This window comes from Carassius gibelio, chromosome B2 (assembly GCF_023724105.1).
Source record: "Carassius gibelio isolate Cgi1373 ecotype wild population from Czech Republic chromosome B2, carGib1.2-hapl.c, whole genome shotgun sequence".
Taxonomy (NCBI): domain Eukaryota; kingdom Metazoa; phylum Chordata; class Actinopteri; order Cypriniformes; family Cyprinidae; genus Carassius; species Carassius gibelio.
The window spans coordinates 14,304,360-14,319,533 of record NC_068397.1 but is presented as its reverse complement, the minus strand read 5'-3'; the positions used below and the strand labels follow the sequence as shown (position 1 = coordinate 14,319,533).

The following is a 15,174-nucleotide window of genomic DNA, read 5'->3' as shown; positions in this document are numbered from 1 at the left end:
TTCTAAACATTTGATACAAATCAATTTATGTCATACAAGCTTCATTTTATACAGTAAATATGAATATAACAGTAGGGTACAATGAGGCCGGTATTTTGCTGTAACAAAATGAACATTTATATTTTAGAATGTAAAATCAATATATTATTAAAATATTATTTCCCATTGTACTTCAACAAATATATAACATTACTGAATACGAAACTAAACGTCAATGATTGTACATTGAACAGATATGATTTCTGAACATTTTCACCCGTTTTTTAAATAATTGCCAGCAGAGGTAAAAGAAGAAGATAGATTGTGAGAGACACTGATGGACTGGAGCCGTGGGGTGAGGTGACAGTTGTATTTGTGCCCACGAATCTAACAGGATCACTTTGAACATCAACCCAGAAGAGAGAGAAATTCTGCACAAATGTTGCCCTGCAAAGGACCGTAAATTCCATTAATTCCATGACAGAGAAAAAAATTTATACAAGAAAAGTCACTGTATTGAATAATTATTTGTTGAAAGCATCTTTCAATGAGGCAAGTGAACTGTAAATCCTCCTGCAGAATTTTGAAAGCACTGTTTTCTAAAACAACAAACAAACCTTAATTTATGTGTGTGTGTCTGTGTGTGTATATATTTAAAGTGGATCAAAACCTTTCATCAAAGTTGAATGTGTTCTTAAGACAACACTGATATATATATATGTATATATTAACCCACTTTAAATGTTGAATTAATGAATATAATATACAAGTTTCACTTTTTGAATGGAATTAGTGAAATAAATCAACTTTTTGATGATATAGTCTAATTATATGACCAGCACCTGTATGTATATATATATGTATATATATATATGTATTTTTTTGTTTACATTAAATATGTATGTGTGCTGTGTATATTTATTATGTATATATAAATACACAAACATATATTATACATTTTGAAAATATTTACATGGATATACATTTATATATTTATATGTTTATCATATATACATAAAGATATTTAATGTATAAACAACAAACTTAAATATATACATGGATGTGTTTGATTTAAATATACACAGCACACATACATATGTTATGAAGAAAAATTTATCGCACTATTGTAAGCAAACTAAAAAGTAAGCATTAGTTAAATAAAAAGAACACAGGTGAAATAAGTTTTACCTGAACCGAATATCTGTGTTGTTGTTGTTAGGAGCTTTCCATAGAGCCACAATAGTTGATTTGTTAACATTTGAAGTGTGACTGACAGCTGAGCCCTGAAAGATAAAGAATGCCGGTTCACATCAGTGTGTACAATACTGTCTGCATTTCCATTGTAAATATGTATCCAGACACTTCAGCAGAGATCAATAACAATGTAATGCAAAGCAAAACTTCTTTCTTGAACGGATTTTCCCTAAATCATTAAGGTTTGAATGACATTACAGTAAGCAAATGATAACAGAATTGTTAATTTTTAAGTAAACATCTTACCGCTGTTCCACAGTTGAGTAATTGAGCATCGTTTCCTGTGACTGTGAAAGTTCCTACTGGACCCGTCTCATCCCTGGCCTGAAGAAGAAAGCCCCTGAACCCAGTCTCATTTGCCTGCAATGTCACTGCAATATGAATAAAACAGTGATGCGAACTGTGGACTTGGGAGAAACTGACTCATACATGAACTGAAAATCACAAGACAGTTAGATGCTTAAAAGCCATTGCCAGGATGGCTCTAGTATCATGTGTTTGTAGATACCACTTTGTTTAATATTTTATATGAAATTCAATTTATGTTTTTTCAGGTCCTGTCACAAACCTTTGATCACCTGACCCGCTGTGTATTTTGAGACGTCTTTGGTGACTCTATAAGGAGGTTTTAATATAGAGGCAGTATTATTTCTATGATTAGGAGTCATAGATGTGCATGCCAGAGTCACCATTCCATTGGTGTATGCAGTTACAGCATGAAGATTCAGCCCAAAAACCAGGAAGAGAAACTGTTTATTCATCTAAAACAGGATACATCAAAAAGATTACAATTTCAATGGCACATTGACAGCAATTATAAATAATAAAATTGACAATAATTAAAATTTTAGTTAAAAAAAAAAGAAAGAAAAAAGATGAAGTGCACTATTTTGGTTCCAGTTAATGTTTTAATCATGTAAGAGTTACTAACCTTCACAAAATCAAACAGCGATGCTGGGTTGCTTTCCAGAAAATATCAGTACAGCTTATGCGTGTCAGGAATAAGAGGGTTTATATGCGCCTGATACCAGGAAGGTAAACAATGAGCACACAGGAAAACATCCTTATTGACAGGGAAATCATAAAGTAAAGGGAGTGGATATGTGAAGTATGAGCCGGGTGAAAAAGGTGAACTTAAATGTGTTTTTTTTTTTTTTTTTTTTATGTGGAAATAAAATCTCCAAAATTGAACACAATTGGTCATGTCCTCATAAGTCACCCTCTCCTTGTAATACCTGTCATACCCATGTCATTATACAGAGTTGTGTCCTGATATGTCACAAAAACAAGAGCACACACACACACACACACACACACACACACACACACACACACACACACACACACACACACACACACACACACGTATATTTATTTATGGGTAGCTACACTAACATAGATTGTTCAAAACTATATTTATTTTTTTATTTATTGGGATTTTCTTCAGAATCTCTAAGCAAATACCTTTGAAATTAGGCTGTATTATTAAGCGTTATTTCCAACAATCACATGGAAATTTGTAGCCATTTAACATTTTGGTGAATTGGAGGCTTATTTGTAGGAATTCAAACAAATTTGTAGCATTTCATTCACGCTCTTTATGTTTACATTATTATTATTTTTTTATTTGAATGAATTTGATACCAGGAAGGTAAACAATAAGCACACAGGAAAACATCCTTATTGACAGGGAAATCATAAAGTAAAGGGAGTGGATATGTGAAGTATGAGCCGGGTGAAAAAGGTGAACTTAAAAGGGTTTTTTTTTTTTTTTTTTTTATGTGGAAATAAAATCTTGTACAGTGCTCACATAAAACTAATGCAATCTGCCGTTATAGATTATATTCCATTTAAATGCCACACGTGACTAAATAAGAATAAGATAAGAATAAGATAAGAGGTCGGATTCATCACGTTGCCAGGTTACTTGGCCTACTTTCATTCAACTGAAAAAACAGACAGGCCTACAGTATATTACCTTTGTAGAGACATGTGTTTATATATAGCACATCATTTAGCATTCAATAAACCAGCAAGAGACAATTTTCAGCAGTTTTAAGATTCATTTTTTTTTTTTTTTTTTTTACAAATAAAGCTTTAAGAGGTATATCATAAAAACAAGCTCCAAAATTGAACACAATTGGTAATGTCCTCATAAGTCACCCTCTCCTTGTAATACCTGTCATACCCATGTCATTATACAGAGTTGTGTACTGATACGTCACAAAAACAAGAGCACACACACACACACACACACACACACACACGTATATTTATTTATGGGTAGCTACACTAACATAGATTGTTCAAAACTATATTTATTTTTTTATTTATTGGGATTTTCTTCAGAATCTCTAAGCAAATCTACCTTTGAAATTAGGCTGTATTATTAAGCGTAATTTCCAACAATCACATGGAAATTTGTAGCCATTTAACATTTTGGTGAATTGGAGGCTTGTTTGTAGGAATTCAAACAAATTTGTAGCATTTCATTCACGTTCTTTATGTTTACATTATTATTATTTTTTTATTTGAATGAATTCATATGAAATCACCACCTAGTAAAACAGCTGTCAGATGTACTTGGTCATTCCATGGTCTCATATTATCACCATTTTCTCAGTGATGAAAGCTCATGATTATGTAAGCAGCAGGGGTCAACAGACCTGGAGAGGTCAATACACATCTCTGTGTTTAACTCTCAGTAACCCTGCAGGCGGCAGAGAATGCCTCTGGATTCTAAGGCTTCATGTTACAGGCTCGAGAGGTGGATGGAAAAACTGCAGTGGGACACATTACATCAATAAATATCAACCAATCCCATACTCCGAACTGCTTCAACATGGAGGTGCTCTATTGTTATTTTAAGATGGAGATAATGAATTACATTTCTCATTCCTATTCAATACAGACATTTAAATATTAGCTGCGGTATTTGCTTTAACGCTAAAATGAGGCATGAGTCATGGAAACGCTCTGATTTTGGCCTTCAGAACTCAACTCTCAGCCAAGCATCTGCAGACAAGAAATCCCAGTTTAAGGCTACATGGGAAGCACTGGCAAACTCCTCCTTTGGTGATACTCAGTGCTTGAATGTGTTTAACTTTTGTTTAAAGAGCCAAATCCACTCGTAATCTTCTCAAATGAAACACTTGATCATAATTCTCCATTATTTCAATGGCCTTCCAGTGTGACATTTGTCAGAGTATACATTTTTTGGACCATGGTGAACAGCTCTACAATTCACATTCAATTGTCTAAAACAATAAAACCCCCAGCTGCACCAGTGAGTATTCAAATAGACATGCTCCTATTTTCTCTTACAGGTGCTTGTTTTTTTTCAACAGAACTCTGAGTGGCAAGCTGTGATTCTGCATGCACTAATTTTGCACTCACTTTTACTTCTGATCAGATCAGCCTTTGATCATTCTAACTAGTTTTATATGAAAATATTTTAGATTAAAAGCAACAAAACGTGCTAATAACAGAATTCATAGAATATAGCAATGCAATAACTGTAGAGAATATTTTAAGTGGTCCCACTTTATATTAGGTGGCCTTAACTACTATGTTCTTACATAAAAAATAAGTACAATGTACTTATTGTGTTCATATTGTATTGTAAAACACTTTTGCTGCTATTGAGGTGGGATCGGGGTAAGGTTAGGGAGAGGGTTGGATGTATGGGTAAGTTTAAGGGTGGGTTAAGGTGTAAAGTATGGGTCAACAGTGTAATTACAAATGTAATTACAGAAATTAAATACAGATGTAATTACATGTAGTTTTTTTAAAAATATAAGTACAATGTAAAAACATGTATGTACACAATAAGTACATTGTACTAAATTATTAATTAAAATGTAAGTACATAGTAGTTAAGGCCACTTAATATAAAGTGGGTCCCTTTAAGTTAAGTATTAAGTAATATAACTTTTATAAGTTATAGTTTAAAAAAAAATTATATTTTCCAAATAGCCAGTCTTTAAACATTCTTTTTATTTTCTCATATATATATATATCCATTTTTAGTTTTCCTAATTATTCATTCATTTCGAAACATGCGAACAAAAACATATAGTGAGTTTCAAAAGTAACCTTACATCACAGTGAAAGATGTTTGTGTGCAAAGTAGTAGGACCATCACTACACACAAACTAATTATAGGTTATACTAGACATGTTCTGAACATTCTGAAAGAATAACATCAACATTTAAATGATGTACCCCAGCTCTATAAAAGTCAAACTCACAGTCTTTAGTAGTCTAGTAGAAGCTGGATGGCAAGGGAGGGGAAAATGAGGAACAAGGAATTCGGAAGTACAGGATGATGCGTTGCACTTTACACTCTATCTGCTATTAGCTCTATTAATGTGTCCTCAGACCTGTTTAGGTAAACAGCACTCAAACAAGATAAGGGTGCATGATCTCTGCTCACAGATCATGAAGAACCTCAAGCACAGCGGCAAGAGACCAGGCCTGAGTTTCACAGCTAAAAGGACAGTACTGGCCATTTTCATTAGTGAGCTCTGGCAGTCCCTTCCAGGATGACCTGAGGAACAGAAAACAGATATAAAAAAATCCTGATTACATGGCTACATCATGTAGATTTGATCTCCATGTACAACATAAGATTTAATAGAGCATTCTCCATGTGTTTTTACAAGCCATTATCATTTTGCAATCATTTATTATTCCTTCAACACTTAAAATGTTTAGCATAGTTCCCCACTTGTCGAAACCGCATCTATTTGGTGATGATAGTGGTAATGAAATTACACACTTCAGCGTTAAATTGAATGTGGAACAATAGCTGCTTTTCCATAAAAATTCAATTTGTGCAAACTGAAATAGCAAAATGAAAATACGTAGAATGGAAATATGTTAATTTCACACACACACACACACACACAAAAAAAAACATTTATCGCATAAACGTTTTTAAGCTTGCATGAGGTGGATATTTAGGCAAATAGAAAAATAATATTTTGCAAACCTGCAATGGAAACGCATTTACTACTAAATCTCATTCGATTAAAAATAATGGGTAGTGCAGTGCCTGCGATAAACAGTACGTAAACCTACCAACATATGTTGCAATGACTTCTCGCAAGAGGAAAAAAATGTTTTAGTCTCATAAAATTGGTTAATGGAGACGCCGTCTTTTCGCAATAGTTTTTATCAGCATTTATAAAGTATCGCAAAAGTTTTGTGAAAATCTGTAATGGAAATGCAACTATTGACAGACCATCATATTGGCATTATATGTGTTGAAAATAGGTGTTTATTAATTTTTAAAAAAGTTGTATCTCATTTGCTAAGTTAAAATTTGACTAAATATTTATAATATTCCAGCTGTAAGTCATGACACCAGTGTTTTTAAAACCCATTTTGGTCAACCAATGATATTGTTTGCTGTTTCTGAAGGCAATTATTGTTCATGTAGCGTTTACCTTTCCATGTGGAGATAATGGCGAGAGAGGACATTCTTCACCAAATACACTGTTTTGTCATAGGTGTCTTTTCCAAGCTTCTTTGCAAAGTAGATCTTTGCACGGAGGAAGTAACCAATAGGCCAGAGCCACTCCTAATGAAGTAGATGTATAGAAACGTTAGGAATCCTAAAAAAAAGCTAAAGTTGGGCTGATGAAGCAGTACAAATGGATCTTACAGGGCCTTGATGGTAGTTGAAGCCTCTTGCGAGGTTGTAGTTGTCATTTTCCAGAGAATTGTCATAAACGCCACAGTAAACCTTGTCACTATTCAAACAAACAAATTATGAGTCACACACAGGAAGCAGGAATAATGTTCCAGGTAATGCAATATAATTCATTTAAGGACTCTCACTCTGGGTCTAAGGTCTTCATTCCAAGAGGGCCAAGCAATTTTTCTTCTGAAATGTTCAGTGCTTCCCAAGCATGCTCCACAGTAAACAGCTCTGGAGCCTAGGAAGGAAACCATTAGAAATATACTAATTATGTATAACTATTAAAGGTGACATATCATGAAAATGCTACATTTTCTGTGTTTAAGTAAATTTTTTTTGTAAGCCTTTCTATGCAAGCTTGTGAAAAAGAGCCGCTCAAATTTTGCTCCCCCTGGACGTATAAAGGGGATCTTATATTATTACATCACCTTAAACTGCAAGTTTCCACCCACGGCGCCACCATTGTATGGCGACAGCGTGGTACCAATTCTAATGCCATGACGAAAGTTTGAGCAAAACATGCTAACTGTTCTGTCTTTGACTGCATTGATGAGCACAGAACACTCTTTAGAGTCCCTGCCTCAGAGGAGACAAGAGAGCAGTGGATTTATTGATTTATTTACTGTATATTACTCCACACAGATCTAATATAACTGATTTCTTCCCAGCTGTTTACTTTTACTTTTTTGTAATTCTTGTGTGTTTTTAATAAAATTGTGTTTATTTGACAGTTTAGGTGCAATAAAACATGAATGAGAACTTGGTTTATTACTTGCATGCAGTGTGAGACGCTTTCTGTGTGAGTGCTTCAGATGTTTGGGCTCAGTGCAAATGCATTTGCGTACATTTGTGCGCCCATGGGCGTGCTGGTCTAAAAAAGGGGTGTGTTCAGGCGCATGCTATTTTAAGGAGCTGAAAATAGACTGTCGTAGACCAATTCAAACCTAGTATAAAGTCTAAAGTCAAGGCAATATTTTTTTGTTATATAAAGAGCGCGTTTGGTAGAAAATGCGCTTTAGTGGATTCCTGCTTGTCCCGTAGATGATCTGCTCGCACGCTTTAACTTCGCACATGAGCAGATTGGTTTCTTCAAAATCCATGTAAATAGAGATCCGCCATGACACGAGCTATTACAGGGAATGGGAGATGACACTTTGATTGGTTTATTGAACGTTATGCCCATTACTTATTAAGAGAATAGGTAACAACTCTTTCAAAAAATGCGTCCCGGCACACGGACAGTTTTTCCATCGTTAAAATAGCAAAAGTGGATTTGAACACGCACTGAGTGTCACGATCTGTGTACAGGAAACACAGAGAGGGAACCAATTGCAGGTAAGTCATTTATTAAGGGATAATCCAAAGGGGTAAACAGTCCAGGCAGGGTCAAAACCAGAAGATCCAAACAACATAAACAAGACACGAAGACAAGGCAAGGCAAGGCAAGGCAAGGCAAGAATTGACGGACATGAATAATACTCAGACATTAAACAAGGACTGCATAACACAGACTAAGACAGACAGGGTATAAATACACAGAGGGATAATGAGGGAACAGGAGACAGGTGGGGAACAATCAATTACACAACAAGGAGGAAGGTGACCAAATAAGGGAACAGGAAGTGATAAGGTGACAGACACCGTGAGAAAGGAGGACATCTAGTGGAACCCCAGGGAACACAACCCAGACACTGTGACAATACCCCCCCTCTATGGAGCGGCTCCCAGACGTTCCACGACAAGACACAACACAGAGACCAGGAGGGAGGCGGACAGGTGGAGGCTCAGGGGGAGGGACAGAGGGCCGGAAAAGAAAAACATGGGGAACAGACACCATAAGTGTAAACACAAAACAGGGAGACCAGGAGGGAGGAGGACCGGAGGAGGTTTAGGGGGAGGGACGGAGGGCCAGACTAGCTGAGGGGAACAGACAGAAACATAGCAGAAACCAAGAACACAAAATAGAAGTCCATGAAGGACATCATGTGGCGCCCACCAGGGCGGAGCAGAAGACCACCACAGCCGTGTGGTCAGGGCGGAAGCCCCCCAGGGCGGACCAGAAGACCACCACCACCGTGTGGTAAGGACGGAAGCCCCCCAGGGCAGAGCAGAAGACCACCACAACCGTGAGGTCAGGACAGAAGCCCCCCAGGGCAGAGCAGAAGACCACCACAGCCATGTGGTCGAAGCCAGAGCCCTCCAGGGTGGAGCGGAAGACCACCACAACTGGTTGGTCAGGGCGGAAGCCCCCCAGGGCTGAGTAGAAGACCACCACAGCCATGTGGTCAGGACGAGAGCCCCCTAAGGTGGAGCAGACCTCCGTGCGGCCGGACCAACGGAACTACGAAACTCTGGTAATCCCCTGGTGTCTTTACTGGACTCCAGAAGATCGGTGCTGGCCTGACTCTGCTCGAGAAGATTATTGGTGACTGGCATTTGTTCATGAAGACCATCGGTGACTTGCACTTGTACATGAGGACCATTGGTGACTTGTATTTGCTCATGAAGATCAATGGTGACTTGCCTTTGTTCCTGAAGATCACCAGTGACTTGAGTCAGTCCTAGAAGATCACCCGTGACTTGACTCTGTCCTTGAAGATCACCAGTGATTTGACTCAGTCCTTAAAGATCACCAGTGACTTGACTTGAATCTGAAAGGTCAACGGTGACTTGACCTGACTCTGGAGGGTCAGCGGTGACTAGCCCTGACTCTGGAGGGTCAGTGGTGACTAGCCCTGACTCTGGAGGGTCAGCGGTGACTAGCCCTGACTCTGGAGGGTCAGCGGTGACTAGCATTTACTACGGAGAGTCCACCGGAACCTGACTCGACTCCGGAGAGTCCACCGGAACCTGACTCGATTCCGGAGAGTCCACCGGAACCTGACCCGACTCTGAGGACACAGAGGAACGCAGTTGTCCGAACTGTCCTGTGATTTATCACTAAAGTATCTTAGCATCTCAAAACTTATTATAGCATATTTTTCTACTTTTGAAGGAACTAGGCTATTTACAACCCCGAGCTTCACAATAATATAGAGACTAATTCACACACGCAATCACTAATACTGGTTTACCTTTAATCTTTATTTACCTCTTACACCAAGCATTAATATGTAAGAAATGTTACGAACATAGATAAAATAACTGCTGATAGTGAGCTATGATCGTTCTTTCCATAGGAAAAAAAATCCCACCTTTAATAGTCGATCTCAACCGTCTAAAATCGGCCCTATTTTAACAATCTAAATGCAAAGTGTAAAGCGCACGGCGCAGGTGCACTCAGGGCATGTCCAAATCCACTTTTGCTATTTTAACGACGGAAAACAGTTGGCGCGCCCGGGCACATGGTCTAAAGGGGTTGTCTTTATTCTCTTAATGAGTAATGGGTGTATTATGGGCGTATAATGCAATTAACCAGTCAGAGTCCAATCTTTGGGTCCATTTCCTGAGAGAGCCATCTTATGCATTGCAATCCTTTAATTTTTTATATTTGGCATGCTTGTGTGGTGCTGTGCGTCCCTGTGTTTAATAAGCAGTGTGTATGCGCGTTGCAGACCAGCCTATACTAACACTCTTTAAATAACAAAGAAAAAACATTATGCCAGACTTTAGACCAGGTTTGAGTTGGTCTATAGCGCAATCTATTTTCAGCTCCTTAAAATAGCTTTGCGCCATCAATGCGCCTGAACACATCTCTTTTTTTAGACCAGCACGCCCATGGGAGCACAAATGAGTGCAAATGCATTTGCTAATAAACGACGATCGCACTGGATGGGAAAATGCGAACGGTGCCGGACTGAAACTAGCAAACACACTTGCGCTGCACCTTGCGTCGCATTGCGCCGGGTGTATTATAGGGCCCATTGGCTTTTTTTCCCCCTGATATCTTTCAGATCTAATCAAATGTGTTTTGTTTTAGAACAAATCCTCACCACCACCATGGCAATGGGAAAGTTGGGTCTGAGCTGATAGTCACACCAGGTGCTGGAGGCTCCGTAGCTGTCTTTGTAAATGCCCCGCTTATGAACCAGCTCGGGATGCTTCTCATTGGGGTCATTTGGGTCATGGGACACATAGAACATCTTCTCAAAATTCTGCTGGACTTTTCTGTCCCATTCTTCATAAGACATAGACAGCCGTTTGCCTAAAGTTATAACATAAATGTTTGTGATTAAGAGATTCTGTATTTGCACATTTGGAGTAAATTACAAATATTAGATTTGATCCAAAGCATAGGCAGATATATTTTAAGGCAGCATCCTATGATTTGAAATGGAATCTTGGTAAGTGATGCTCACAATTGTGAGTTCCTTACATTTTTTTTACTTTTCTGAGTCAAATTAAATATAACTGCCATTACTCTCAACTTGTCTACCCATCATGGATTAATTTTTTTCACTGACTATAACACATCTAAGAGTGTAGCATTATTTTGCTTTCAACCTTTTTGTAACAGACAGCACATTGGGAAGACTGCACATAGGCCTTAAAATGGCTGTGTAGAAAAGGCAGATAGCTAAGTTTTGGAACAAACTTAATGTAATGAGAACTAGTAAGGACCATCTGAGCTTACTGTCTTTGTGTATGGCCACACTATTGTAAGGAAAGAGCCCTTGTTTATGTAGATCCACCAGCCAACGCAATGTAGATTTGCACAGACCCACTATTTCCACTGCTGATCCATCTCTGCATTAGGAACACAAGAGTCATATTAAATGATGGCAACAGACATAGAAAGTGAGACTGAGAAAAGAGATCCACTTATAAATGGCATCTTATAAAAAGAATATATTTGGCTTTAAGAGATTTCAACACATGCCTGGGTGTAGCTGGTATCCCTTTGTTGCGAGCTCTCTCGCTTTCTCCCATTTTGTCCATCCAAGTCCCACAGTTGAACTGATTTCCGCCATACACAAAGCCAGTGTCGGCGTTCACCTTGGCCACAATGTTAAAGCCTGAGAAGGTTTAGAATACAATACATTCAAAATTTCCCCAAAGAATAAAAAAAAAAGTCATAAAAAATGTTTTAAAAAGGCGTTAACCTTCGTCTCTCATGTTGTTGTCAATCTGTGGTCCAGCGTTCCTCTCTCTGAACTCTATACCCTGCATGTGGCGCTCCATGGCCTCATGAATGACCTCATACAGCAGCTGATCCTGTGGCATCACCGAAACAAAACAATACAGGTGACATCTAGGTAACAGTAAAACCAAAATGTTCAAATTCACAATGCGTTATAGTCTATTTATAACTATGCTTAGGCATCGACCGATTATCGACTTGGCTGAATATTGGTGCTGATATTAAGCATTTTTTTTGGTTATCACTAATGACTATTTTCAAAACCAATTTGAAGATAAAATTATTTAAAAGCATTTAAAGACAGCTTTTGTCAGAGACTTTGTTTTTCTTAATTTTGACATGAATTTTCATTTTTACAGCAGACATAGTATATACCAGTTCAAAAATATTGGTTATCGGACTTCTTGATCTGTAATTATCGGCATCGGCCCTGAAAAACATATTGGTTGACCCCTACTGTAACTACAATCGTACATTTTTTAAAATAAGTTTATACTTTTAGTCTGCAAGAACACAAAATGTATCAAATGTGACAGAAATGCTTTCTAACATTATGAATGTCTTAACAACGTTGCACTTTTTTCAGCTGCATTTCTGCATTTTTTATGACAGGACAGTAGAGATATTACAGGAAGTGAGTGGGAGAGAGAAATGGGGGGTGGGAACGGGAAAGGTCCACAAGGTGGCACTCGATCTCGGGACACCTGAAGCGCAATTGCACCATATGTCGGTGCACTGCCCACATGGCTATTGGCGCCAACCATGTTGTTGTTTTTAACTTTGGTGGTGTGCTCACCACAGTGCCAGCTGTCAGGGGTTTGGAGTCATCTGTGGGGTACATCCTGGACACAGGGCATTGGAGGATGTCAGTGCCGTTGGGTACCATAGTACAGTAGTCCTGAATGCACTGCAGCCACCACCATACCGCGTCACGGCAATTAAAACGGGCCCCTACACCCTCTCCCAGCAGGTTAGGAATCAGTCCATGTCTCATTGTACCAGCAAAAGCCAGGATGATGTTCCTGTAAAGCAGAATGAAGAGGAAAGAAATTAACTGAAAGGGATAAATCTCAAGAATAAAATGATTTTATCTTTTTCTCAAATCCACAATCATCCATAGAGGGGGGAAATGATGCATCACACATTGTTCCCAAATGATTCTGGGTCGGTTGAGATTGATATTTAAAAATAATAAATTAAGCATATACTAAATTTATACCTAAACTTGCCAAAAATGTGTCCATTTGCACTGTTGCTGAAAAACTGATATGTTTTGAGAATCATTTTTGAATATGATGGCAATTCTCTGAACCAATATCAAACTGAGAAGTGGCTAAATATTGTCATGCATTCTTGGTCTCAGTTAATTGATTACCTGGCCTCCATGTGACGACCTGTGACCAGCATTAGTCCTCGCAGGGCGATGAATGTGTCCCTTCCCCAACAACGGAAAATTCCAGCAGAGAAATGAGGCAGGCCTGTGGAATGAAGAAATCATCGAGACCAGTAATAATAACAGTTCAATGTAATAAGTCACTGTTACGTTTAATCCTACAATCCTGTGTTAGCAGCCCAGATACTTTCGCTACTTTGTAAGCAACACTTAACAATTCATATCCTCTGGCAACTTGTTGAACTTCATTCTGACATATTTAGGGTTTTCTGTGGGTTATTCTGCAGTCACCTGCAGCCATGGTAACACAGCACTGCTCTTTCTGCTTTGTGATCTCATTGACACGGTAAGGCACATCATTCAGGGCTGGTGAGAGAGGTGGAAGAGCTGGAAAACGTCCGACAGCACACATTTGGACTGATCCAAGAGCCAACAGCTTCACAAAAGATGAGCCATTCTGCACAAAACTAACAAACACACGCACATAATATAGGTAATCTTATAACAGCCCACAGAAACCACTAGAATCATAGACACTTGAGCATACTTTCAATCATAACTCTTAAAATAGATTTTAACATAATTTTATATTAGTGTAGGTAGGATTGATCTTGGCAGACTGAGATATGGTACGCTGCTGAAACATGCTAATAATGACAAGGATTAGGATTTATATTGCTTCTGCAAATTAAGGAAGATAGGACCATAGCAGATCTAGACAGGTGGTGCTGGGGAGGAGGAGGGCTTAAGAAAATTCACATGGCACACAGTTCTGAGATGGACCAGGTTCAAAGTAAATAGAAAGGTTGCTATATAACAGATTAATTGGCTGCACTGCTGGCTCGTGAGAACCAGTTAGCTACTCATTTCGAGGATGGATTTATAGTAATAATCATGAGGGGCTTTTACATAATGTACTTCTAGAAAAGGCTCTATGTTCTAGGGACTAGGAACTAGGAACATCTGCACCGGCAGCAGGAACTCTGTAGCGACCGACTTTATTGACAACATTTAAAAACCTAAACAACCAGTTATTGGAGGGCGCTTTGATTGGAACAGTTTTTGTTGTTTTTCATGAGTTTCATGATAATGGAGATTGAATGTAAAAGTACAATTTACATGATTAAAAGTTGGGCAAAGAGACAAAGTCTCCTATGACAACTTGCAGTGTTACATATCATGAGGAAAAAAAGAACACAACACTGCAGAAAACAGGTAACTACCATTATCACCGTTTTCCATGTTTGTGAAGTAAATATGTTTACAAGGTTTTAAGAAAATGCTGGGTAGCCGGTGTTTCGTATGCATTTGTCCAATCAGCGTACAATTACATCACTGGTACTTCCAATAGGACTGTTTTAGACCCTACTCTGAGGAGCCAATTTAGTTCCACTAAATGGAGTTCCCAGATCTAAAATCGGTCCTTGTACCTTTGGTGCGAACCTGCCAATAATAAGTGTATTTCTGCTAATAGTATTTCCTTGACACAAACACCAGGATGATCTGTCTCAGTCCTCTTGAGACACTGACCTTGACATCTGTTTGAAGGTCACATCAAGTGCAGTAGTGTAGGCCCCTACCAGGATGGCATCAAAGTAACAGGGAATGAGGTAGCGAGGGATGTGCTTCAGGTATGCAAACATAGCCTGGAACCACTGTCCCACCTAAGAACACATTAATGACTAATTTAACTACTGGACATAAGAATAAGAGCTTCAATTGGTAAATCTGGATCTTTCCACAGAGTTTTCCCACAGCTAACAC

At 38.4% G+C, this 15,174-nt stretch overlaps 2 protein-coding genes across 5 annotated transcripts in view; both read right to left on the bottom strand.

Annotated features, from left to right (window-relative positions):
- Positions 1 to 16: 16 nt before the first annotated feature.
- On the bottom strand, positions 17 to 4,804 carry si:ch73-14h1.2 (putative ferric-chelate reductase 1). Its single transcript, XM_052548255.1, has 5 exons — positions 2,165 to 4,804; positions 1,802 to 1,994; positions 1,480 to 1,604; positions 1,168 to 1,262; positions 17 to 426 (listed from the first exon to the last, which is right to left on the bottom strand). Exons 2-5 carry the CDS (start codon positions 1,992 to 1,994, stop codon positions 264 to 266), a joined length of 576 nt encoding a protein of 191 aa, XP_052404215.1. The 5' UTR covers positions 2,165 to 4,804; the 3' UTR covers positions 17 to 263.
- Positions 4,805 to 5,209: 405 nt separating this feature from the next.
- agla (amylo-alpha-1, 6-glucosidase, 4-alpha-glucanotransferase a) overlaps positions 5,210 to 15,174 on the bottom strand; it is a 27,628-nt gene continuing 17,663 nt past the window's right edge. For all 4 annotated transcript variants that reach the window (XM_052548247.1, XM_052548246.1, XM_052548245.1 and 1 more), the window contains 12 exons: positions 14,941 to 15,074; positions 13,702 to 13,877; positions 13,393 to 13,495; positions 12,814 to 13,039; positions 11,980 to 12,091; positions 11,757 to 11,892; positions 11,511 to 11,623; positions 10,870 to 11,081; positions 7,078 to 7,175; positions 6,902 to 6,989; positions 6,684 to 6,817; positions 5,210 to 5,782 (listed from right to left, as the gene is read on the bottom strand). In XM_052548247.1, coding sequence (XP_052404207.1) covers positions 5,665 to 5,782; positions 6,684 to 6,817; positions 6,902 to 6,989; positions 7,078 to 7,175; positions 10,870 to 11,081; positions 11,511 to 11,623; positions 11,757 to 11,892; positions 11,980 to 12,091; positions 12,814 to 13,039; positions 13,393 to 13,495; positions 13,702 to 13,877; positions 14,941 to 15,074 — 1,650 coding nt within the window. In that variant the 3' untranslated portion in view covers positions 5,210 to 5,664. The remainder of the gene's footprint in view (positions 5,783 to 6,683; positions 6,818 to 6,901; positions 6,990 to 7,077; positions 7,176 to 10,869; positions 11,082 to 11,510; positions 11,624 to 11,756; positions 11,893 to 11,979; positions 12,092 to 12,813; positions 13,040 to 13,392; positions 13,496 to 13,701; positions 13,878 to 14,940; positions 15,075 to 15,174) is intronic.

What these genes read in the sequence shown, in the direction of transcription:
- si:ch73-14h1.2 (XM_052548255.1), bottom strand. Translation starts at nt 1,994, where the DNA reads ATGAATAAACAGTTTCTCTTCCTGGTTTTTGGGCTGAATCTTCATGCT. An exon ending in TACTCAACTGTGGAACAGCG is followed by an intron (nt 1,263 to 1,479) that starts GTAAGATGTTTA and finishes TTTATCTTTCAG; the next exon opens with GGCTCAGCTGTCAGTCACAC. An exon ending in AACACAGATATTCGGTTCAG is followed by an intron (nt 427 to 1,167) that starts GTAAAACTTATT and finishes GGTCCTTTGCAG; the next exon opens with GGCAACATTTGTGCAGAATT.